We start from the raw sequence: 26,273 nt of genomic DNA, 5'->3' as shown, positions 1-26,273 counted from the left end.
AATAATTTACAACATTTATTGGGGATGGAAACATCGCAACGTGCCTGCAGATGCCATAAATATATATATAATTAACTTAGTAACCAGAGTGAGGCCTAGCCGGATTCACTTGAAATCAGAATCAATAGCAGTCATGCGCAGCAGAGCGTCTACTAGGACCCGGAAAAAAAAAAGAAAAAGAGGCTGCAACGGGTACGTTTACCCTCCATTTGTTGTGATGGTCCCATCTTCACGGAGTCGAAGGGCCGACAATTTTTTATTCTACAGATTTGATGGCTGTTGAGCAACATGGCGAAAAGCGCAGACGAGAGGACAAGACCACGGCTGCTGGATATTTTATCCAGCGGACGTGACAAGACATACGTATAGCCTACAGGGCCGCAAGCGCACGGTAGGTACACTTTCAGCTCCGTGACATCTTGCCGCGCGCAACCTATTTCCAGCCCTACGCGATATCATTTGCTCGAACTGCTCCTTCGCTCTCCCTGTGCTGCCTCTTCGCAATAAGAATGGAGCAGGCCGGGCACCACGGGCACTGATTCAGTTCGATTCTTTTGAAACAATTTCGACAGTCGGTGCCACCGACATGCTCCTACAAAACAAGCAGTATAGCGCTACTACTGCTGTTGCCGGCAGAGTGTGGGCAAGAGAAACCAACCCGGCTTCAAGGGTGCGCCACCGCAGTGCACGAGGCCCAAGCACCCGCACCGGCCTCGCGAACCGCGCGCGCTCAGCGGCGATTCCGAAGCCTCGCACCGAAAAAATCTGCGGTCGCGGCGGGCGACATTGGCTTTCTACCCCTTCAAAATTATCGCCGGAGCCCGGGGCCCTCCTGAAAGAATCGAACGCCATGTTCAGGAGGAAGAAGGAGGCCAGCGAAGCCCAGAAGGCCAAGGACGCGTGAGTCGTGACTCCATTTGATGCTTCTTCAGGGCGCAGTGGAGGCGAGTTGACAGACACGCCGAAGCACCATATCTGACCGCGATAAGTTGGCTAGTCTAGGTGTCGCAGCCGTGCGGGACGAGACGATTGTTAGTGCACCTGCGCATAGTCTGTCGCCAATTACTTCGCTGTCGTGCAATGCTCGCGAATCCCTTTAAGAATAGCCAGTCAGCGTATCGTGGTGCTCTTGTGCGATACTGTTATTGCCATGTACTGTGCAGCTTTTCTCACAGTTAAGAACTTGGAGAGTTGTGCCATGGTGCAGGTAAAGAACCGCATACTTGGTTCGAAAAGCTGAATTTCGGCTTATTAGGTGGTGCGCTCAGGTAGTGTCCTTTAGACTATCGCATAGTGCAAGTACAGGCTGCTTTAACACATTTTACACAATTTGGTGTCATTTTCGTGCACGTACTGCGAATACTGCGGCGTTCGCTAACTTACATCGCATGCTGTCCGGCGACACTTGGTGAAATATTATGGTATAGCCTACCAATTTTACCTTAGCCATGGCGCTATATTGCTTTTAACATGGATCGCACCAGCGTTGGGGCGGTCCGGAAACTAGAAAAATGTTGCGAGATGGTTCATAACCGCAGTAACGTAACTTGTCCTTCGGCACATATTTACCGCATCGAAGCTCCGGTCACATAGCATGTCATAAGCTATTTCTGTTTACCGCTATGCGCACTGTAGATCGAAAAATATGAGCCTGAAGATGTGAATTACGTATGCAATATACATATGACATTATGTATTTGGATCATGTGTTTTGAATTGTGTATGTTGCATCATGTAAGTATGGTTTCGGGTCACAGTGACGAAAAATGGAGGAAAAAGCAAGGATCTGCAACAAACCGATGTACGAATGTAGATTCCTTAATATATACTAACGCTTTTATAGTATGCGTTCCGACTTACATGATTGCTGCAGAGCGTGGACTTACTGCCGTGGTAGCGATTACGCGTCCAATAGTGCCCCTCCTGGCATATGTCTCGTCTGCGTACGTTATCTTGTATTTTAACGAATGAACACTTGGGCTCGAATTTCCCGCGCTGAGTTACTGTATGCACGATGGAGCCCGTGATGATGTCGGGAACATTTCAGGCGTGAAAAGAAGAAGCTGGCGCTGTTCCTCACTCCAAATCCTCCGACCCCGCCCCTCAAGAAGCGAACAGGGAGGTAAGCACCTTAGACCTAATAGTGCGTAAGCACGCTTGAAGCTTGCGCATAGGCACATTTGGTATCATGTCTTGCATCATGCCTGCACCTTGCACCATGCCGGTTGTCATCCAGCATGATGCAAGAGTTCATTCCGCTATATATTATATTCCTTATCATCCATCAACCATGCACGGTCCCAGTGATAACGTAGGTGTCGAGTGCCGCTCGGATCATTGACGCGTCAATATCGACAACGCAGATTCCTTTGATAGGGTCGTTGCCGCATTTAGTTTACATCGTATGGCGGGGCCGCCATGGCCTAGATTTAATTCTCCGACCTCGTGGCTAGTACCAGAACGCCACAACCATAACCACTGGGCCACGGTGGTGGCTTTAATGCAGCAGTGACTACTTCGCTGCAGGCAAGCTGGGTGCTTAAACGCACTTGACCCTGTAATTTCCAAACCCAGTTTCACATTGAGGAAAAGCTTTAAACAACTTGTTCAACTTGTATTTCTGACCCTAAAAAGTTACATAGAGAACAATGAAATGTCTTTATAGTTAAATCCTAATTAGTGTACTAGTTAATTAGTATGGGTTTACTCGGCCATCCGCAACAGACAATTAGCTCCAGCTTATCAAAAGCGCTTACAATATGTTATGAGATCAGTTTCTCGTGCTTAAATTAGCATTTCGAGATTTCAACTTTAGCGTCGCATATGTGACACGTGGGTTAGAGAAAAGAACGGCGTCATTGTGAGCGTTTTCGAAGGAAAGCTGCTTTAATTAGACGGCAGAATCAATGCTTATACGAGAACACCATTAATACGATCTCGGCAGGCCATAGAGTTTCATACAATTACCAGAGACAACGGACGCGACATTCTCCGGAGTGTGTTAAACCGATTAGACAGAGACCGTTTTCAGAGACAAAGATTCTTGGACCGTGGTCCCATGCGTCGCAGGCTTACAAAGCGACGCGGGCATTGTTAAGGCCCGTTTATAGTCGGACGTTATGGGCGCGCGGGCCAGCGTCGTTTGCGGCCAGTCACGCTACGCCGGTTGCGCTGCGCCAGCCGAAACGCCATCGCGCGCGCCATCGGCTGTTATCTTAGGAGCATGCGCAGAACGATCCGAAGCCCGCGCGCCGCTTTGAACGGCTGTTTGCGACCGTCGGCGAAGCAAGGGCGAAGCGGCGTGGGCGCCTTTAATTCTTCGCGCGAAATGCATTGTGGGTCGGCGCAGTCGACGCGACCAACGCGCGAATGGGTCAGGAGCCAATCCCGTCGGGGCGCGCGGAAGCCGCCGGTTACGTTGGCTGCGCCAGTGCGCCCGACTATAGAGGGGGTCGTTTTCGCCAACGTGACGTAGCGTGCGCGCGCGCGCGCTCACGTTACGTCGGACTATAAACGGCCCTTAAACGGCCGTTTACAGTTCATGAAGTCGACTGGCCTCAGTGGCCGATTGTGAAGTGTTGGACAACCGCATGTGTTCATACTGCGAGTACTTTCTTCCCGCTCTCTCCTTTCTTTTCATCCCTTTAAACCCCTTCCCCCGTGTAGGGTAGCAAACCAGACGTGTCTGGTTAACCTCCCTGCCTTTCCTTTCTTCTTTCTCCTCCTCCTCCACCAGAGACAACTGTGTCGCTAGTGCTTGCGGTAGCTGCAAGGAGGTCAGTTCAGCCAGCATTGGAATGATGGGTAGCACATGGATTTGGCAAAACTTCGTCCTTCTGGAACCCGTCGTGGTTGCTCAGTGGCTATGGTGTTGGGCTGCTGAGCACGAGGTCGCGGGATCGAATCCCGGCCACGGCGGCCGCATTTCGATGGGGGCGAAATGCGGCCCGCGTACTTAGATTTAGGTGCACGTTAAAGAACCCCAGGTGGTCCAAATTTCCGGAGTCCCCCACTACGGCGTGCCTCATAATCAGAACTGGTTTTGGCACGTAAAACCCCATAATTAAATTAATTAAATTCGTCCTTCTGGCCTTAAAATGGCTTCGTGACTTTGCAAAGTGGTCATTTTAAAGAAAGCACTGCGTTATAAATAATTAAATAGGTGTTATTGAATTTGTCCGACGGCAGTATTCGAACGCCGGACCTCTAAGTACAGAAGCCCGGCATAGAAATCATTAGGCCACGTACGCATGGACAAGCGGAATCACTGCATTTAGGCAGCGATTATGCATTCTTGCAGACTCTTATTAGCTTCTGTATTAAAATAAGTATAAATTGGTGTGAAAGTTAGGGGCCAATTTAGGCCCAGATAAAGCGTAATAATTAACGAAGCCACAAGACCGTCTGAAGCCCCAAGCACGGAGACCAGGACTTACCCATCATTGCCATGGTGGTTGAACGATTGCGGCGCCAGAGCTCCCTCTAGTTATTGTAGGAAATTCTTGTGTGTCTAAGGCCCGTGTATAACACGACGATTCTTCTCTGTTGGTCCTCTATTTTCATAGTCTGCCTGCTACGAGTTGCCGACCCCACCGATAGCGGTGGCGCAAAGGCGAGTCATAGCTCATGACAAAACTCTAAAGGAACCGAGCTGGAAAAGAAACGTTATGTTATCACGGACATGTTTATATGAGTTCACACATTTTGAAAGGGTAGCCTGTGCTTCCGCCTGGTCTAGTCGCACCTTTAGCCTGTGTTGCACTGCACGCAATTTTACTGTGCAAGCCAGCACAGTAAAAGAATAAGTATACGTACATCCGCCCATTACAGGGTCTTTGCATGTTTTAATCTTACTCTTCGACATTGCGAGTCCTTATTCCCCAAACTGTATTTTTCTTGTGCTTTTACAGTACGGGTTAATTTTGCACGGTCCTAACGTGGCGATTCAATCTATAATGAAGTGAGATCGTTGCCGCTATACACGTTCTTTACACGCGCCATTAAGAGCGCTTTTTCGCCGTTAGGCAGTCAAGTATGCTTCGCGTTTAGAGCTCACCAACGGACGCATCGGCGAATAGCGCGATCAGGCTTTGTGCGCAGCTGATCCGTATCGCGCCGCCGGCGAAAATGTAAATGCGATAATCGCGCACGAACAGCTATACAGTTCTGGAAGAAACCGCCCACTTTTCACGTTCGTCGAGGGCTTAATTCGCAGCGCCGCTCCCGTTCGCGTTGCGGGATTTAACGGGCCGTTAATTTTCAAAGGGGAATGCCAGTTCTCCCCGAATAAGTTCCCGCATTTACTGCCGGGACTCGCGAGTCGGAAGAAAATGTAGAGAGGATTATTTGCCTTCGAACGGAGATCGCTTCCTTTCAGTGTGGGCTGTAGTAGATGTTGCTTGTTTAAAACATTAGATAGCTCTCTCTATACAGTACAGGTATCGTTACGAGAGAGAACCGTGTATCAGGTATTGCAGGCCTCAATAACCGCGCCGTGTTTATCCATTCTGCTCCGCGATGAAACACGGACGTTTTCCAATCATCGCTCGTCATCTGATATGATGACCTTCCCGTGCTCATTAGTTGCTTTCTCTTCGTAAAACTGCAACTTCAGATCTACGTTCCCGCTTTTCTTGATTCCACACACACACGCAAGAGGAAAAAAAAAATAACTCGAGGCTATTTTTGATGTCCATGCTTTTAGTGGCTCCGAGAAACTGGTATTGCTGAAGTGCCGACTCAATTATTCAATGCAAATGTGGAGTAATATTACCGTCTCAAGTACTTTGCTCGTCGGTCCTGGCATCTGAAACCCGCTCTGATATTCATAACGTCATCTGCCGAATTCTTGTATCAGCGTCTTACTAGAAGGGGAATGAGAACAGGTATATGTACAAAGATATTTAAGAAAAAAACACAGGCACGCAAGAGAGCCATATGTATACTCTCGCTGTCTGCGGAGTTATCATCCACCAACCTCGATCCTTCCAAACCCCCCTCCCCCTGGAAGTCCATTAACGTGTCATGCACTAGGTCCCCTCGTTTCCATCGATCCTGTCATGCGATATGCTGAGACACGGCGCATTCTAGATGGAGCGATGGCTGGCAAAGAAAAATGCACACGGGTATGGAGAATCAATGAGCGGTCTCCAGTTTCCATGCGCGAGCTCAGTACATTTCACTGCACAGCGGCGTTCCGCGAATCATGGTTGTAAGAGCTGAAAGGTATACTACTCTCTCGCCGGATAAATTGCTGATATATTTTCTAGATTAGCTAAGGTCGGATCTCGTTCGATATGGCGTCATCCTTTCCCGCGAATTGTAACTTTTGTTCAGTTGTACATGTTCAGTATTTCAACTGGTGGTTAATATTACCGCACTGAAGATGATTCGACTTTCTTGTCCACCTGCTTGTATAAGCGCTAGCCGTATGCGGTGCGTTGCGAAGTAGACGATATTGTATAAAGGAGTCCATCGTGTACCTCTGACATTTTCGCAATCTTCGTCATTTTATGATGATGAAACTGATGGCCTTTGAAAGCTGCTTACCTCTGTTCTACTTTCTTCAGGCAACCTCTGAAACAAGGCAATGCGGTTCTACCTCGTGGAATTGAGTAAGCAAACGAGAAAGCTATTACTCTTTATATGTATCATCATCATCATCATCATAATCATCACCATCAGCCTATTTTATGTCCACTGCAGGACGAAGGCCTCTCCCTGCGATCTCCAATTACCCCTGTCTTGCGCTAGCGTATTCCAACTTGCGCCTGCAAATTTCCTAACTTCATCATCCCATATGGTTTTCTGCCGACCTCGACTGCGCTTCCCTTCTCTTGGTATCCACAGACAAAAAAAAAATGCAGCTTAAGTTCACCTTGCCTCGCAAATTCTATCGTGTGATGAACACAGCATCGGCGTCAGTTTCCCGAATGAGTGACTGCTTTTTACAAACCGCTGCCAGGAAAATGTTGGTCAGCGAGGACTGGTTTCTCATGCTCAAAGTGGTGGCGTCACTCTCTTAAGTTTACGTTACCTTCTCGTTTAGTATACTTAAGTTCGGCTCCCGGTACTAGTAGCGCAGTTTCTCGGCACACAAATTGCGCCACTTTCAGTGAACCTTGCCTTTGTTCTCCCGGTTCTAATCTTTGTCACCCGCCGCGGTGGCGTTGCTTGGCTAAGCACGCGGTCGCAGGATCAAACCGCGGCAGCATTTCGATTGGGTCGAAATGTAAAGCCCCCCTTTTGTATACCGTGCATTGGGGGTGCACGTATAAAGAATCACAGGCGGTCAGAATTAATCCGCAGTCCCCCACTACGGCGTGCTTCATAATCACGTCGTGGTTTCGGCACGTAAAACCCCACATTTAATTAATGCGTTATTAGGAGTTTCAAAGTGGAAAAAGTGTGTGCGTGTGCGTGCGTTTATGTGTGTCACGTAGTAGAGGTATATACCGCATGTGGTGAACGTGGTTTAAATCATATGATAACGTGTATGTATGTATGTATGTATGTATGTATGTATGTATGTATGTATGTATGTATGTATGTATGTATGTATGTATGTGTGTGTGTGTGTGTGGTATGTGTGTGTGTGTGTGTGTGTGTGTGTGTGTGTGTGTGTGTGTGTGTGTGTGTGTGTGTGTGTGTGTGTGTGGTGTGTGTGTGGTGTGTGTGTGTGTGTGTGTGTGTGTGTGGTGTGTGTGTGTGTGTGTGTGTGTGTGTGTGTGTGTGGTGTGTGTGTGTGTGTGTGTGGTGTGTGTGTGTGTGTGTGTGTGTGTTGTGTGTGTGTGTGTGTGTGTGGTGTGTGTGTGTGTGTGTGTGTGTGTGTGTGTGTGTGGTGTGTGTGTGTGTGTGTGGTGTGTGTGTGGTGTGGTGTGTGTGTGTGTGTGTGTGTGTGTGTGTGTGTGTGTGTGGTGTGTGTGTGTGTGGTGTGTGTGTGTGTGTGTGTGTGTGTGTGTGTGTGTGTGTGTGTGTGTGTGTGTAATCATAAATCTGGAACCCCCAAGAGGTACGACGTAATGCTAACGCATTTCTCTATCTAGCATTTACCGCTAAATCGACACAGAAATTTTTTTTCTAATCTTTATCCCCCCCCCCCCCTTGTTTTTTTTTTTTTTTTTACTCTCTCAATTTCTACAGGGACGACTTCGCCAAAGATTCAGAGTCTTCGTCTGAAAGGTAGGTCTTGTATATAGTTGGGGCCCTTTCTTTTTTGCATAGAGAGTGGTAAGAGATTCGCAGTGTTCGTTTTTGTCTTTCTCTTTCGAAGCTCCTCTGCCAGCAGCGATACCAGCACAAGGTGAGCCCATTTTTCAAATGTCCTTTTCAGGGTAGGTGAAACTGCAATATCTGCCCGGTGGCACATGTTTGAGAAGTTTGAGATATTTGTATTCGCAAATAATTGGGATGGCACAGGGCGTATGCAGTTCAGGGCCTAGGTAAAGGATCATACCCGTGGAATTACACCTTTGAATGATAGCCTTTGGCAGACAACACTTAACCATTTACTATTCATGCTGCCTTTCAACAAAGTTCATGCCAGTTGAGTTCGTATGCATTTCACTAGTAAAAGCAGAACACTTTGGCATATGGTTGCGCGCTCAACCTTTAACAGAAAGTTTTAGAATGGAGACCTCGATGTTTCTGGCCTCAGTGATGTAACCAAGGTATACGCAACTGCGGTTTTATAACATGGAACTTTTCTACAACGCTTTGCGGTCTTGGGCTTGCAGCGCCTATGCGGCCGAAAAGCTTGTATACGAAAAAAAAAATGAAAAGTACGTACAATAAACTAAATGGTGGGCGTAGGAGCGTTTCTTTGTTATCGGTTTGAGTAACAATTTTATGTAATTTATCAAAAAAATGTATTTCGTGAGTTAGTCTGAGTGTTAATTTTCCGACCTGTGTTTGTCGCTTACCGTGTTTCCTTATTGTCACGAGCATTCTGCTTGGAAGCCTATAGCATGTGTTGCTTACGAATGCTACAAGTTGCTCAGAACTTTATAGTGGTAAGAAAAAAAAAAAGCTCTTGCTTCTTAGCCTCGTTGTTACGTTTTTGTTTCTACAGTGGTTCCAGTTCTGACAAAAGGTGAGAGATGTGGCATTTCATTCTTTGAGTCTCTAAATTATTAATTAATTAAGGAACAAAGAGTGTACATGTGCACCTTCCGATGCTAATAGTTCTGCCCAACTCATTGAGTTTAGTCAAGGTATACACTTGTGCACTAATATTTTTGTCGTATCTGTCAGGCCATTAATCCGAAAGTTCGATATTGTATGTACATGCAATGTACATACAATATCCTAAGGAACACCATATTCAAGACTAACTCAGGCAACGTGAGCTGGCCTACGGCATCACATTAAACTGTTCGAAAGGTGCCCTCGCGAAAGTATGGCGCTGGTTTTGTGGCACCGCCGATGCCGACGTGATCGGCATCGATCACGTCGATGCCGAGCAATTTTCGAGCAGCACTTGATTTTCTTGCTTCCACACTGGAGACGCCAGCAGCAGTCGCAGCAGCCTGACGTGGCGTCCACGTGTCAGGCTGTCAGCTTCTGTAGAGTTTGTAAAAACGTTGTGTGTCACTTTCGTGCGCTTACAGTTTGTGAAGAGCTGAAGGGATGGGGTGGGAAACACCGTAAGAACACAGACGAATGACAGTCATTCGCATCAACGTGACGTACACGCCGAACGCGTACATTGTGAAACGATTACTTAATTCGGCACTCTTGTATAAATTGCTCCATCATCCGTTTCATGTATCGCAAAATAGGAACATGTACACTCTTTAGTACCTGCGCATTTGTAAGTTCTATACATATATACTGATTCTGCCATACTAAACAATTACGGGTGTTTGAATTTCCTAACCGAATCGAATACGAATATTCGAGAAAAACTACCCCCGAATATTCAATACCTTTTTCTAAACACAGTAAAATATAGCTTACGCGGAGCCCTTTTGTTATACAAGAGGCTTATTGACATTATTTACTTGGCTAATTTACAAGCATATTTAAATGGATGTAATGCCATACACAAATGGGCGTCTGGTCAACTAAGGAGCTTGTAAATGAGAAACAACTGCTTTCATTTATCTAGGGGACCACGACAATGACAGGTATATTGAAAAAAAAAGAGGAAAAGTACGTCACGAACTGCACGTGGTGTGTTGAGTTCGTTGAAGAAGAGAGGTGTCGTACTACAGCTCCGCCCATTGTTTTATAGGGATGGAAACATCGCCCGAATGGCATAATAATAAACTGATTTGTCTAACTCGTCACAATTCGCATAAAGGCTGCCTAAACGTGGGACATTCATAACGAATAACTCTCATTTTTCTCTCTTTTGAGACTCCAATAATTGTTATCCCTTACGCATATTCGAAAGAAAAAAAAAACATTCGACAATTTTGAATAGTGTGTTCTTAAATTTAACGCGAATCGAATAGCAGAGACTATTCGATTGTATTCAATTCGAGAATTCGTAATGAACGGCTCTCATCGTTCTCTCTATTCGTCGTGGTGGCTTAGGGGCTATTGTGCTGAGCACGAGGTCTCGGGATCAAATGCCGACCGCGGCCGCCTTATGATTTCGATGGGGGCGAAATGGCCGCCCGTGTCCCGTGCCTTGGGGGCACGTTAACAGATACCCAGATGGTTGAAATTTCTGGAGTCCCCCACTGCGGCGTGCCTCAATCGTCGTTTTGGCACGTCAAACCCCAGAATTTATTTTTTTAATTTTTAATCATTATTTCTCCTTTGAAGATCCAATAATTGTTACCCCCTTACATATTCGAAAGAAACCAAAATTCAGAAACTGTCAGGGTTGCCTCCCTGAAAGTATTTACGTTTGGGATGCCCTATCATGCTACCAATTTGCTACTTGCTCAAATGTTCAGCAATGTGGCAATACAAGCTGAAATTCGACAATTTCGAATAGTGAATTCTCGAATCGAATCCGAATCAAACAGCAAGACTATTTGATTCGTATTAAGAATTTCGAATATTAGCACACGCCTGCAAATACAACGACGCCAGCGTAGTTCACGCTGCTGTAGTTCCTGGTGCATAGTTAATGCAGACAATTAGGCTAGTTGGCGTATTTCTGAAAGCTGAGGCAAAATTAGGCGAAATAAAAGAAGACGGACGTAATAAAAGAGATAGGCAGCCCGCTAACTTAAATTGGTGTTTACTGTTCACGCAGTGCAAACTACACAATTTGCAAACGATACACTTTGGTGACGTCTGCAGTGTGTAATAAAGTTTGTAGTTAGCTGTCTGTCCTCGCTCTTTGCTATTGTCCGTTGTCGTTCATTGAGCTTAACTCTGCCTCGGCTTTCTTTCTGGTGCAGGACGTGTGAATGTTAAAGTTTAAGCACACTGTGTAGATACGTGTATGACGGCAGCATGCTTGTGTGCTGTCCGCGATTGCGAGCGTGCGCGCGAGAACTTTGTCTTCATGAGAACTCCCCGGCTGTGACCTAGCGAAGAAGCTCCAGCCCCGTCGCAATCCCCGGACTCCAGCCCCGAAGCCCGCGCACAGGCACATCCGCCGCTCAAGTCCAGCCTCAAGACCCTCGAAAGGTGAGCGCAATTATGATTTCCTGAAGTTTAGCCGACACTCATTTTGATCAACATGGAACGGAAGACGACACGTTGCTGAACTAACAACTGAATATTTATGACGCTAACAGAGTATATGCGAGAACTCGTGAAAACACGCACCCGCAAGTAAGCGCCGAAAATTCCGGAGAAGTAGAAGCCAGCCAGCTCAGCTGAGAACCATCGCAATTTAGAATCACTGCTGCATGATACGTTTTCTTTCATTCCACTCTTTTGGCAGCAAAAGAATGGCAAAAGGTTTGTCCTTTTATTTGAATTTCGCAAGGGTGAAAACATGGTTACGAACGCCGTAATAGGTATGAAATATACATACATACATACATACATACATACATACATACATACATACATACATGCATGCATACATAGATACATACATACATAGATGCATACATACATACATACATACATACATGCATGCATACATGCATACATACATGTATGCATACATACATAGATACATGCATGCATACACACATACATACATACATAGATACATGCATGCATACATACATACATACATACATACATACATACATACATACATACATATGCATGCATACATAACATGCATACAATCATAGATACATGCATACATGCATGCATACAGTACATCAATACATACATAGATACATACATACATGCATGCATACATACATACTACATACATACATCATGCAGCATACATACATACTTACAATACATACATACATACATACATACATACATGCATACATACATGTAATGCATGTATGCATACATACAGACCATACAAGGACCATACATACAGGCATACATACATACATGCAATGCATACATACTGCATACATACATAATAACATGCAGACATACATGCATACATGCATACCTACAATACCATACATACATGCATGCATACATACATACATACATAATACATGTAATGCATGTATGCATACATACATGCATACTACCTACATACAGAAATTGCATACCAGGCATACATAACATGTAAGGTTATGTATTCATACATGGCATGCATACATACAATCATACATACATAGATTACACACATACATATATGCATGCATACATACATACATACTTACATACATACATACATGCATACATACATACATAGATACATACATACATGCATGCATGCATGCATGCATACATACATGCATACATACATAGACACATACATACATGCATACATATATACATGCATGCATACATGCATACATATATACATGCATGCATACATACATACATACATAGATGCATGCATACATACATACATACATGCATACATACATACATGCATACATACATACATGCATACATACATACATACATGCATACATACATGTATGCATGTATGCATACATGCATGCATGCATGCATACATATACATGCATGCATACATACATACATGCATACATATATACATGCATGCATGCATGCATACATACATACATATATACATACATACATACATACATACATACATACATACATACATACATACATACATACATACGTATACATATACATATAAAATAAATCTCGCCCCTGTCAACTATGCTGCGCCGGAAAAGACACGCAGTCAACCCTGAACGTAAAGCTGCAGCTCGTAAAGCACACGCCAATATGGTGGAGCTGTGGTAGACCATATAAAATACGCTATAGGGTAAATGGGACAAAGGGAACAAGGTGCACAAAGCGCGCTCTGGCTATCGCCTGCAACTTATCTGCGACATTGCCTCCGATATCTCCGACGTAGCTCGTTCCTACATACCGTAGGTATCGGAGGCCCATACGAATAGACATGAGCCACACTGCGCTCGCGAGATGTCGCCGCGAAGCTAGACGCTATAGAGTTACTGTATAAGCTACCAAACTATACAGTAACTAATATACAGATGGCAGAGCACTCTCGGAGTCGTTACAGTGATTTTAATCGTGACATTTAAACACTTGGAGAGATCAGGAACGAGCCATAACACGAGGGCACAAATGTAAGAACAGAGGGGACATTAAAAAAAAAAAGGCAGGGAGGTTAACTTTAAACCAACGTGTCGGCCAATTGACTGCCCTGCGCGGAAGAAAACAGATGCGGGATTGAAAGAAAGAGGGAAAAGGCAAAAGGGAGTTTACGCGCGTAATAGCACACACAGGGTGTCTATAAGCGTCTTCTCATGCACGCTCAAGAAAATCATTAAATCACGTGTAGCTTTCTGCATTGATGATGAGTGAGGCTCCTTGCACCCAGGATTTCTGCCTATGTAAAGGGTTGGACCGCCCTGTCGGGTGAGCGTATAGATGAAGACTGTCGTTGGACATCGAAAGCGGCGGGTGCCGTAGCAAAGGAGGTGCTAGAGGGTCTCCTCAGCGTCATGATCGCATATGGGGCTAGGTGGTCCCGAATATCTGCGAATTGCTTTGCTTACTGCCAGTAGAACGCACTATGCGTTTCGCGGGGCTTCCTGTTGTTGACTGATTTTGTATTTGTTCCTGAAGTCATTGCAGTAATCTTTAATCATAAGTAATTAAACAAACTTGGTCATTCATTGCACGTGCAAAGACGTCACAGTTAGCTGCTTCGGGAATTCGAGGTTGACGTTGCCGCTCGTCTATTGCTTCTCTGCTGCCTTATGGCACGTAAGCAGTGAAGGTCCGACCTACTTGCGAATTCAGGAGTCTGTAGCCGATACTCTGCGAAAATGTACTGTTTCACAATAATACCACGCTACGTCGAAAACTAGTGCTGGCTTCAGTAAATCGGGAGCATGGACCCGACTCACGTGTGTGAAGCCGTGTGTGTCCCTGCGTGTGCCCCTGCGTTAGAGCATCGTCTACTCATTCACAAGTAGCAAAGAGCACGCAGTGAAATTTCCTCTCGTGTAAGAATCTGTTGTATAGGACAGGGTCATTTCAATCTGGATGTCTCTTTTAGCTTCCTGTTTAGACCGTAGTGTAAGAAGTCGCCCAAATAGCAGGCGCTATAATTAAGATTTTGTGAGCAATCATTTAGGCATTCCGAAGCTTAATTCTTCAAAAATACAGTGCCCTCTGAAAATAATAGCACTTCAAAGTGTGAAAGGATGCCGGCTAATAGTAAATTTCACAGAAATCTTCTTTCATTTTTTTTTCCGTGACACAGTCCGGAGGTTTTGTACGTACTCTCGAATCCAGGCCAGCAGGAGTCAGCTTCAAACAAGATAGTGAAGAAATCAAATCTAAAACAAAGCAAAAAGTAAGTACGCTGACTTAAAGGCGCTTTAGCATATTACTTCCTATATTCCCTCAAATACACTCTTCACGTTCATTGGCACTTGATCTTCACACGTTGGGCCATAAACCGATTGGCAAAGCTGATGAACGCGCCTTGATTCGACCTCATGCACACATTCATAAATCTTCTATATACGCTGTGGCATGGTTTGTAGCATTCAAAATATACTTCCCTGTTCAGTACATAATGTATTGGTACATTATATATACAAATTAGGAAGGGATCTGAAGCAACGTAAAGGCATACAAGAAAATTACGACGACATTGAGAGGACTTCATATCTTCTGGCAACTGTATTCCTTGAGACCAGCGAAGTAGAAAAAAAATGAATCAATGCCGGTGACAGTGCAATTTTGCCGTTCATTGTCAAATTATTTTTGCAACAAAAGGCAGCAATGCTACGTTACTGACGCTACCGCCATTGTTACATTATGCAATCGCTCTTCTGACTTTGTAATTAGTTTCGCGAATAATTGGTGGCAGTACCAGAGAATGCGCTGTCACAATAGCATGCGCCATAAAGGGATACGAAAGGCACAGGAGTTTGGCTTAGCTCTGCGGGTATACTTCAGTGTGGAGTGCAACATACTTTTATACAGAAGACTTGATAGGAAAAAACAGAGGATGGGGGGCGAAACCATATTGAAATTGCGGCACATGTTCTCCGAGACGTAATTGATTTTAGCAAAGTCTTTGTGTAACTATTTATAAACGCCAATAGAGTACATTACACTCTATTGTAAGCAAAGGCTCCACATTGCAACTTTTTGTCAGTTTTGTTGCTGCATGAGAGACGGTTCATGTAGTACAAAAAATACTATGAAATCAGCGATTTCACCCTACGTCATTGGTGTCGCAGTTTGTGCGCGGAATTCAGACTGTAAAGTTATCTCTAAAATTTACCTTCACCGAAATTATTTTGCCCTCGTCTTCATTATTAATCAGCCCCCTTCCTCCACAGAAATGCAAATATATAATACTGAAAGAATACGAATGAAATTGATTTACTGCTTATGTTAAGGGTCCCTTTAAGTCTATGGTATATGCCATAGTGCGGATATAAAAAGTGCCTCAATTCCTTGTTTTATTGCGATAGCAATTATATGGACACTTCAACCGGATTTCTGTCAGTCGCCGTCGCCGTGAGGTTCCGTATAGATAAAATATTCGCCGCGCGCCGTATGCCCGAGCGGAAGCGTGCGGGGACGCGCGATATCACGGAGAGCGAACGCACTCAATCTCCCACGGGCAAGCAAGGAAGCGGGAAGCCAGCGCCGGAGGGAGCGGAGGGGGGGGGGGGGCACTTCTACTCTGCCAACAACAGCGCTCGTCGCTCGCCCGCACCGTCTCTTATCTCCACACGGCTCTGACCTTTGTATGCGCTGTGCATTCGCCGCTCAGTTTCCGTTGAAGCGATAGACGGCACGTACCTCGCCCGCTGCGGCGGATGCGCTTGCTGCCAGCGTTTTGACAGTCGTTGTCTGCAGTCAGAATTCAGTGTGATCTATTCATGTTTGTTTGTGCGCGCTCACACCACGCTTGTTCATTCAGTTAGTAATAGTCGGGCCACATTTTCCAACGCACGCTACACATGCAATGCTGCCCGGATCAGCAGTGCAGCGCTACAGGTGTGTCCCTTCGCAAGCGCTACCCACGGGAAGCGCTTCTCATCAACACCACCGTTTCACACGCGCCTTCTCGTAGTCATCGAGTCTCTCTTCATGTCGGTCTACTTACGCCGAAGCACACCTGCTTACTTAATCTGCTCATGTATGCTACAATTCATACTGCTAACAAAGCCGCTCACCTTACTTCGTATGACATTGCTGTGTTGCTATCGCATTCATTGCTTCGCCCTTAGGGCGAAACTGTGACATTTTTTTTACATTATCATTCTTTAAATATTTCACGAAAACGTGTTTAAGTGCTATCATGTAGCAAGCGCAATGGCTATGCTTTTCAGATGTCAATTCCTCAGCGAGATTCATGTTTGGAAAGTGCATTTTTGTGTGTCATTTTTCATTACAATTAACAGCACCGACTTGGGAAAACGTGTCCGATATGTGGCCCTGCAAACATGCAGGTGCTACTGCGATGCAGATGTAGGAGTGCGCAGAAACTTTTCTTATTCTCAAGGACAAACTGTAGATACTGACGCCAACGAGCAGCTTTATATTGCACCATCTGCTTGGATTGCAGGAAAAACAATTTTTATGAGACACTGACAACACTTACTCGTATATTGGAACATTAACCCGGACGTTGAAGTCCGCACACTAAAAGGTTTGCTTGTAGACAAACGTATTTGCCCTGAATGGTTGCAGTGTAAGTTCGCGCCCTAGAAGTTTTGCTTGCAAAAACATGCTTGTTTTTGCACTGCAATGACTTTTTAGAATGCAGTAAAGTCAGCTCTTTCTGTTTTCTGTGGGTCTTTGACCTCTACTGAGCGTTATATAAAGAAAACTCTATGCCTATAACGCGAAATATGTGTACCCGTTGTATCTTATCACACTTTAAGGCGATAATTTTAGGGTTGTTTGTGCGCTACACGGAGTTACAGGGCAAGTACGACAAGTAATATCTATCTTGGTGTTATTGTTATGTTTGCGCCTTGTGAACAATTCCGAGTGAGATTTCAGCGCCGTTTCTCGTTACGGATTCTTGACTCGTCTTCAATATTGGAGTAAGATTATTAGCTAAACGAGTCGCTGATCAAAGTAAACAATAGGTAAGTTGGCGTTTGGGGATCTAAACAGATCCCTTGCCCAGGGTAGGTCGCTAGAAGATAGTCTTGTATAAGCTGTTGGGTGCGTATGCTGACCGTAGTCGAGAAAGAACTTTTATTTATTCTTCTTTCTTCTTTGGTTGGTGACCTCGTAGCACAAGTTGACAACCAATTTTTGTTCCGTTTAACCCTCAAAACAACAAACAGTGTGCGTCATGCTAGAGAGTAGGGACCTGAAAGTTATAAATAACAATTGGCGAGAGAGCTGTTGCTAACGGTCCGGAGCTCTGTACTTTGTGCTGTGGATGGTTTCGCTTACGTCACGAGCGATGAAACAGTCAGATGGGGCCCACCTAAGACTTTGTCGTGGTGGGCCAGGTGTTTTCCGTGAACTTTGCAAGTGCGCTCATCCTTCACGTAAACTTTTCTTGTTCTTTCTCTCTCGCAGGAGAAAAACAAAGCGGCCGCCATGCCAGGTCCACGGCGTTCAGTAAGTGCTGCATATTTGATAAACGACAGTTACTGTGTTTCGTGAAGTTTAACTTTACCACTGAATTCACGTTTATCACTTGACGCTTACGCTCAGGCCTATTACTATACAAATATATTATGATAACAAATACATATTTGTTAGGAAGGTCGGCGTAAAGCAAAAAAGTGCCTGACAAAGTATCCAAACCCCTCCTTCCCTGTAACGTAGCACTGTGTGCAACAAAAAAATAAATAAATTATGGGTGGAAAATGACATGCAGTTAAAACTCGATCTAACGAAACTCAATTTTACGAAGTTCCCGATCTAACGAAGAAATTTCCATTCCACGGCAGGTACCCATAGAGTTAAATGTTGTCATCAATCCGAATTAACGAAAATAATGGACACTAAACCCGGTTTAAAGAAGTTTTTCCTGAAATAAATTAGTAAAAAAAAGCGGCGATTTCTTTCTAATTTTCCCACGCACGGGTTTTTCTTCCAGCGCGCACTCTAACGCTATCGCGTTAAAACATCTAGGCGTCCTAGTCACGGTCTTTGCGTCCGCGTCTTTGCATACCGGTAGCATATCTTCACGTGACCGTCTAGCTGGTGTGCATCGCCCATCGCATAAGCAATTAGAGCCGCCCTCGCGTACTTTTCGCACGCGCAGGCGTTGGTTAGCGGCAAATACAATGCCGCGGTAACTTTTGGGTGTCGCTACGTTACAATTTTAGATTTTAAAGGACTGAAAAATCCCTTTCTCGATTTTACGAACTTGCAGATTTAACGAAATAATTCGAGCGTGGTCATCACTTCGGTAAATCGAGTTTCAACTGTACATCATGTGTACAATCTGATACAGGGGGCAAGCAATATAAATACGTACCACGCATGCATGACGTATGAGAACCCATAACCATATAAGTAAGAGACAGCAAAGCATAGAAGCAACACTGTTCGTATACATTCAAACGCAGATTATAAAATATTTTAAATAGTAATCAACCCACTTGAAATTAATTTGCGTTCAAGAAAACTATACTTCCTTGCCAAGTTTCAAGAAGCAAACCAGTCACCGGTCATATTCTACCATTTCGTCTGACGCGCACATAAGTTTCTTGTGGTACTGCTGTGTGTGACATTCTTGACGTACATGCAACGTGTTGGCGACATTATATCCACATGCATGCACTATGGCTCGCAGTAGCTGCGGATATTTGCGCTGCCAAATAACCTTACACAAGGGAAAACGGAACACTTAGAAAACTCTCTTTGTCTTCATTTTCTTCAAACTCGTCCATGTTTTCTTGGAGCACAAATATCCATAACTGCAATGTGCCAACTATATAAGCTCTACAAAGCCTTTAATATTTTTGTTTTAGTTCTTTTCTGATCACAAAACTACTAAAGGTAAAGGAGACAAAGCGATTTTTTAGAGCCAAGCTGTGGACAGCCTTACTGCATGTATCAACAACCATGACACTACGACCAGAGATCTTTTTTTTCTCTCACCGAGGAAGGATACTCATTTGCTTTTGCGCCATACAGTACTGATAATATGCCAACAGATTCACAATTTCCAAACACGTCGTGTGCCCTCTGTAAAATACGAGGGGAGTTCATAAAGTTTGTATTATCGGCATACCTTAAATTTGAAGCAGGCGTACACGATAACATCAGAAAGAGCGCACACTTGTATCGATATCGTGGAATATAAAAATTTGTTCAATTTAGCACCCCGGGACACCCCTAGGACATCAAAAGAAAAATGGCAGCAGTTCATCGAGAAAGCTGGTAGAAGCACGAGCAGTGATCCGCTTTCTGTGTTTGAATTCAGGGACCCATTGCGAAGGAGATTGATGCCGAGCTGGTGGCTGTGTACGGTGGCAATGCCCCAGCTTATTACACTGTTGTGAAATTTCGCAGACGTTTCTGTGCAGTCGAACAAGTGGCCAACTGTCGCTCGTTTGTGAACTACAAATATATATGCAAATGAAGGCTCTAGTGCTTGCTGACCGGCGGATAACTGTTGAGCAAATAGCCCAGCAGGGTAACGCTAATGCAGGCTCAGATTAAACTCCCACCCAAGTCTCATCGCTCAATCTCAGTTCCTTCATGGCAGTAATACGAGCTTTATGAATACCCCTCGTATATATAACCCTGCTTGTTGTGTTATGATTGTTGGTGGAATTAGTCGTTGTGTACAAATGACCCTACGCTTGTCTTACAGAGATGTTCAGTAAGGTTGTCAAAAGACTAGTATTACGGTAGGCCTGGAATTTAGTGGAGATGTCACATTTTCCAGTAATGGTCTGCTTTAATACACAGTCGAAATGCTCGAGGCTGAGGAGGCATCCATACTCTTAAAAGTACCCGTAGCCATAGCACTGCCATAAGGCACCCGTTAGCGACGGTTGCGGTGTATATATAAGCTTGTGTCTCTCGCCAAGACGACATTGCATAGGTGTAAACATCCTCACAAGAGAAATCGGAACTTCGGCACTCTGAAGGGCGCATTTGATTCCTGTGGTATTGTGAAATGAGAAACCTATGGCGTTCGTAATCTAACATTCGTTGAAAATAAGCCCTCGTTTGTCAGGTATGCCGGGCCAGACACACAAAAAATGTTGAATCTGAATTTCTTCGCAACCGATAAAAACTGATTTAAGTGACCGGCGAAATCAACGTGAAAATTTCATGAACTTCTATCTATCTACATCTTCGAATTTCTAAATTTTCATCGCACTGACGCCTTCTGTTCTCAGACTAATAAAGCAAGATTTCCTCCTTTCCAGGCGACGGTCCTCGCGTCACCGAAAGTAAGCGTGTTTTTCATGCCTTCACTGCTTCATAAGTATACCGCATATCGCGCTCTATGAGCGTACAAATAGCCGGCGGAGTACACCATAAGCAAAATGTTCATGTCATTTATGTAATGGTTATCTGTCGACCGTGTAGTTATAGTGCAGACAACACCGTGGTGCAGACTATCAATCCATCCAGCACCTCAGAAAACATTCAGTGGTGGTATAGTAGTAAATGCGAAATGCGAATAGCAGTTAGCATTATACGTCGCACCGCTTGGAGGTACCGGATCCATTTAAACCGCGGTCTCCACATTGGAAAGTGTTGTTCAGGATATCACTCGGCGCACGTCCTCCTTCTCGCCCACGCGCGCACGCGCACACTTTTTTCCATTTTTGACACTCCTAATGCGAACGCATTAATATATTCTATTGAAAACGCGCACTAACCCAGCGTGGGCTTGGGCTGCAGCTGTCATCATCACGGGAGTCGTTGATGATGTGGCATCACGGACCATTGATGGGAGCGTCAGTCAGCCTTAACTGCTTTAATCAATCCGTTTAATTGATTAACGTTTAATAAATCCGGTGTGAATGACACAGGCAACTGGCGGTGGTCCGGAGCAGTCGTAAACGCTCCGATATATGTGCGCTTAGAGCCCAGTTTTCTTTGTGTGCATAACCATATCGGGCCCTTTACTCTCAGTTATAATGATAAAGTGAAAATAGTTGGAGGACCATAGACCCGGGAAAGAAAAAAAAATGTGAGACAAGAAATCCAATGCCAGTATACATTCACATCCTTCCTAGATATACTACGACTGATAACTATGCCACTTTGTTGGAAGGCGTTTAGTGTAGCGCAACTAGTATATGGACGTACGCTCAACAAGAACGGGGCACATACACACTCTGCGTCCAGGTACACTATAGTTTCACTTCATTAAACACCCTTGCGATGACAACCGACAAGCCCAAATCACAAGCCTAACGTACGTCATTTTTTTTGTTTCGTTCTCGTAGGCACAACGAAAAAGCCGATAAGTCGGCCTCTGACAGTGACGAAGAGTGCAATTTGGCCACGTGAGTACGTCATCACGACGTCATTATATAGCTTTCGACACAGTGCGTGGCAAAGTTATTCGAAGCAGAATTCTGTCCGCACCGAATTCCGCTTATTGTATACCGTGTTTGACAATGGTGCTCGAGAAGCACGTGACGTCGAAGCGCTTGTTCCCACTTCTTAAAAAATAAAAGGAATCCCAAGTCTCAGCTCGCTCCCTACATTGAAGCCGTCTTCTCGTGCCAAGCTTAGCCGTTATTAACGATGGAGTCAGTTTTCGTTAGAAGGTAATTTTAGATTTGCTTGGAGAGGCTTTTGTCCTGTATTGCATATAAAGAGTCGCAGTTTAGTCCGAAAGGCGAAGCATCGATTGCGATAGCAAATTATTAGACAGCTATACGAAGTAAGGATAGTAGTTTTATCGGCCGTGTAAACTCTTAAACATTCGCTTACTAACTGAACAAGCAGCGTGTAAACGCACGCACAGGCAAACAAACGCATCTCAATCGATGATCGCGGACACTCGCTGTCGAAACCCTGGCATGAGGAAGAGCGGCAGCAGCAGCGAGCGAATTTACCTTCGTACTGCCTATCGCTTCAACGCGAGGTGAGCGGTAAGAACACAGCGCACACGATGCAGTCAGCCGTCGGCGCACCTCGGCTCTTTACTCATCGCAGATCACTTTCAAGATAGGGCCCGCGCGGCCGCGTTCAGCAGCGCCATACGCAGCCGCCGCTGGAGTAGAACGCCCCCCGGTGCCATTGCGCGCGATGGAAGACGGCGCGCTTCTTCCCCCGCATTCCTCCCTTGCGCGCGCGAGATCGAACCACCATCCTCGGCTCACCTTCGCACGCTTTCCCTCGCACCTGCAGCTTACGGCGCGAGGCCACGAGGTGATCGCACTGGACTTTATACGAAACATCACGGTGACCGTATAGTAAAACAGCGCCAGAGAACACAAAGGACCAGACGAAGAACGACATGTACACTTGGCGCCCTGTGTACGTATCGCTCTTCTTGTGTACGTGTCGTTCTTGTGTACGTGTCGTTCTTGCGTACGTGCCGTTCTTCTTCTTTTATCGCGATAGCAATTATATGGACACTTCAACAGGATTTCTGCCGTCGTCGTCGCCGTCGCCGTGAGGTTCCCTATAGATAAGATCTTCGCCGCGCGCCGTATGCCCGAGCGGAAGCGTGAGGGGACGCGCGCTATCACGGAGAGCGAACGCGCTCAATCTCCCACGCGCAAGCAAGGAAGCGGGAAGCCAGCGCCGGAGGGAGCGGGGGAGGGGGGGGGGGGGCGCACTTCTACTCTGCCAACAACCGCGCTCGTCGCTCGCCGGCCCCACTGTCTCGTATCTCCACACGGCTCTGACCTTTTCTATGCGTTGTGCATTCGCCGCTCAGTTTCCGTTGAAGCGATAGACCGCACGTACCTTCGCCGCCGCAGCTTGCTGCCAGCGTTTTGACAGTCGTTGTCTGCAGTCATTCAGTGTGATCTATTCATGTTTGTTTGTGCGCGCTCACACCACGCTTGTTCATTCAGTTAGTAATAGTCGGGCCACATTTTCCAACGCACGCTACACATGCAATGCTGCCAGGATCGGCAATGCAGAGCTACAGGTGTGTCCCTTCGCACGCGCTGCCCACGGGAAGCGCTTCTCATCAACACCACCGTTTCACACGCGCCTTCTCGTGGTCATCGAGTCTCTCTTCATGTCGGTCTACTTACGCCGCAGCACACCTGCTACTTAATCAGCTCATGTTTACTACAATTCATATTGCTACCAAAGCCGCTCACCTTACTTCGTATGACATTGCTGTGTTGCTATCGCATTCATTGCTTCGCCCTTAGGGCGAAACTGTGACATTTTTTTTTATTTCGAAAGTTCGCCCAATGGCATAAACTATTAAATATACGAATGTAGGCCGGTTTCGTCAGGTTCCTTGTGTTATCTGGTGCTTTTTTACTACGGACATGAACCAACTAGCCCAATAATACGTCATGACCAATCACGGTGACGCCGATGGCGGTGACGACGGCGGAAATGCGCCTGGAGTGTCCGTTTAATTGATATCGCAATAAAGTTATTATTATTAGGTACAGTGATGATGATTATTATTAACGATGTCACATCACTTTTGGTGACAAACTAGAACAGGTCGCAAGGCACCACAGCACGCGACACCTTCCAGCGCATTACGATAGTCTGTAAAGGAGTACGTTTATCTAGGTCAATTAACCACAGGGGACTCTGATCATGAGAAGTAAATTTACAGAAGAATACAATTGGGTTGGAATGCATATGGCAGGCATTGCCAAATCCTGACTGGGAGCTTACCACTGTCGCTGAAAAGAAAAGTGTACAATCGCTGCATTCTACCGGTGCTAACATATGGGGCAGAAACTTGGGAGTTTAACTAAGAAGCTCGAGAACAAGTTAAAGCGCACAAAGAGCGATGGAACGAAACATGTTAGGCCTAACGTTAAGAGACAGGAAGAGAGCGGTGTGGATGAGAGAGCAAACGGGGATAGCCGATATTATAATTGACATTAAGAGAAAAAACATGGAGCTGGGCAGGCCATGCAATGCGTAGGATGGATAAGCGGTAGACCACTAGAGTAACAGAATGGATACCGAGAGAAGGGAAGCGCAGTTGAGGACGGCAGAAAACTAGGTGAGGTGAGGAAATGAGGAAATTTGCAGGTAGAAATTGGAATCAGCTAGCGCAAGACATGGGTAACTGGAGATCGCAGGGAGAGGCCTTCGTCCTACAGTGGAGAACAAAAAATAAAAAAAAAAAACAACAGGCCGATTACGATGTTGATGATGATATACTAGGGAAGTCGTCTTTTGTTCGCTCAGGTTTAGGGAACATCGGGTTGCGCTCATTCTTACAGCTATATATATATATATATATATATATATATATATATATATATATATAATATATATATATATATAGCTGGCACAGCGAGCACACTTTGACAATGCTAAAGTTCGAAAAAGGAGAGAGAGAGAGAGTGAGAAAGATAAGCGATGAGACACGAACAATTAAAACGCAGCAAGGATAGGAGTTCTCCCTACTACAGCTTTACGCAGAAGCCCAAGCGCTTCCCGTGGCTTTGTAGGCGAACGCGTTTAAAGGAGTAGCAGAGAGGTGCCGTTAAAATCTGAGCAGTAAAAGGCGGCGAGTGGTCGAAAGACGAATACGTTTATTCTTTCATTCGCAGAGTTAAACCATGCGAAGCAGTAGTGCGTTCTTCCTATAGGAATGGCACCACTTTCACGCACGGCTAAATTGTGAGTTGGTATAAATAAAAGGATATATATATATATGTATATATATATATAGATAGATAGATAGATAGATAGATAGATAGATAGATAGATAGATAGATAGATAGATAGATAGATAGATAGATAGATAGATAGATAGATAGATAGATAGATAGATATCCATCACAATTATCGCGCACATCGCTCACCATGCAACATATCCAGGGATATACTGTTTGCTAGGAATTGGTTAAGGTAATACTCATGTTGCCTTGACATATAGAGCGTGGCCTCCGATATCAGGCGACGCGCGGTGTGCTGCGCGTACTTTCCGATCTCGGAGGCCGTGTATATGTTGAGGCTACCGTCTTTTCCTGCGTCGCGCTGCCCCGCTTTTCATTTTGCACGCAAGAACTGCTCGTTTTTTCTTTCGCCTATTATGAAGTCCTCAATAGTGACTAATCCTCCGTCGTGCCGATCGTGCGGCACCGCTTATCTACCAATATGTATAGGAATAAAGTCCGATGTGAGACATTTTAACGATCAACATAACGCCGGTAATGCACTTTTTTTTCCGCTAGGATGCATAGCCGCCCATATGAACAGTGGCACTATCATGACTCTAAAAGCGATGATTCAACAATATATCGAAATACAGATGTAATAAGAAAAGCTCGGCGTGTAGTTTCTCGCTGGTAATTGCTTGGTTTACGGCTTCGTAATAATAAAATATTTGTCCTTATAAATATTCGTCCTTATAAAGGTAGCAATTAATATCGCAATAGTTAGCTCGCAAATCTTTGTGAATATATATAGACAACAATTTTCCTGATTTTTATTTATTTTTTCTCGCAACAGGCCTTTCATCTGGACCATGGGAATGCTACAGAAGCTGATGCATTACTGCGCGGCGGAGCCTCGCTGATACGTCGGGGACTGGCTGTTCCTGCCGTGCTAATTGGATAAATAAACGGTGCAGGCAGTATCCGTGCATAGTTTTGAATTTTACAGCATACACG

At 45.1% G+C, this 26,273-nt stretch overlaps 1 protein-coding gene across 13 annotated transcripts; it reads left to right on the top strand.

The window, feature by feature from the left end:
- The first annotated feature begins 443 nt into the window (after positions 1-443).
- Positions 444-26,273, top strand: LOC119455067 (unconventional myosin-XVB-like). 13 transcript variants are annotated; one of them, XM_037716570.2, is made up of 12 exons: positions 444-900; positions 2,048-2,122; positions 6,570-6,614; positions 8,143-8,181; positions 8,273-8,302; positions 9,071-9,091; positions 11,494-11,592; positions 14,777-14,869; positions 18,082-18,123; positions 20,901-20,924; positions 21,933-21,992; positions 26,113-26,270. In XM_037716570.2, exons 1-12 carry the CDS (start codon positions 587-589, stop codon positions 26,177-26,179), a joined length of 909 nt encoding a protein of 302 aa, XP_037572498.1. In that variant the 5' UTR covers positions 444-586; the 3' UTR covers positions 26,180-26,270. The 13 variants fall into 13 exon arrangements, with proteins under 13 accessions (XP_037572498.1, XP_037572503.1, XP_037572501.1 ...); XM_037716575.2 differs by having other exon boundaries at positions 11,499-11,592; positions 21,933-21,996; positions 26,113-26,227; XM_037716573.2 differs by having other exon boundaries at positions 21,933-21,996; positions 26,113-26,227.

This window comes from Dermacentor silvarum, chromosome 6 (genome assembly GCF_013339745.2).
Source record: "Dermacentor silvarum isolate Dsil-2018 chromosome 6, BIME_Dsil_1.4, whole genome shotgun sequence".
Taxonomy (NCBI): Eukaryota; Metazoa; Arthropoda; class Arachnida; order Ixodida; family Ixodidae; genus Dermacentor; species Dermacentor silvarum.
Note: the sequence above shows the minus strand (reverse complement) of the source record. Positions and strands in the feature narration are given on the sequence as shown.

Bases quoted from the DNA above. Each gene is read 5' to 3' on its own strand.
- LOC119455067 (XM_037716570.2), top strand. From the start codon at position 587: ATGCTCCTACAAAACAAGCAGTATAGCGCTACTACTGCTGTTGCCGGC. The intron at 6,615-8,142 runs GTAAGCAAACGA...CAATTTCTACAG, and splicing joins GTTCTACCTCGTGGAATTGA to GGACGACTTCGCCAAAGATT. The intron at 14,870-18,081 runs GTAAGTACGCTG...TCTCTCTCGCAG, and splicing joins AATCTAAAACAAAGCAAAAA to GAGAAAAACAAAGCGGCCGC.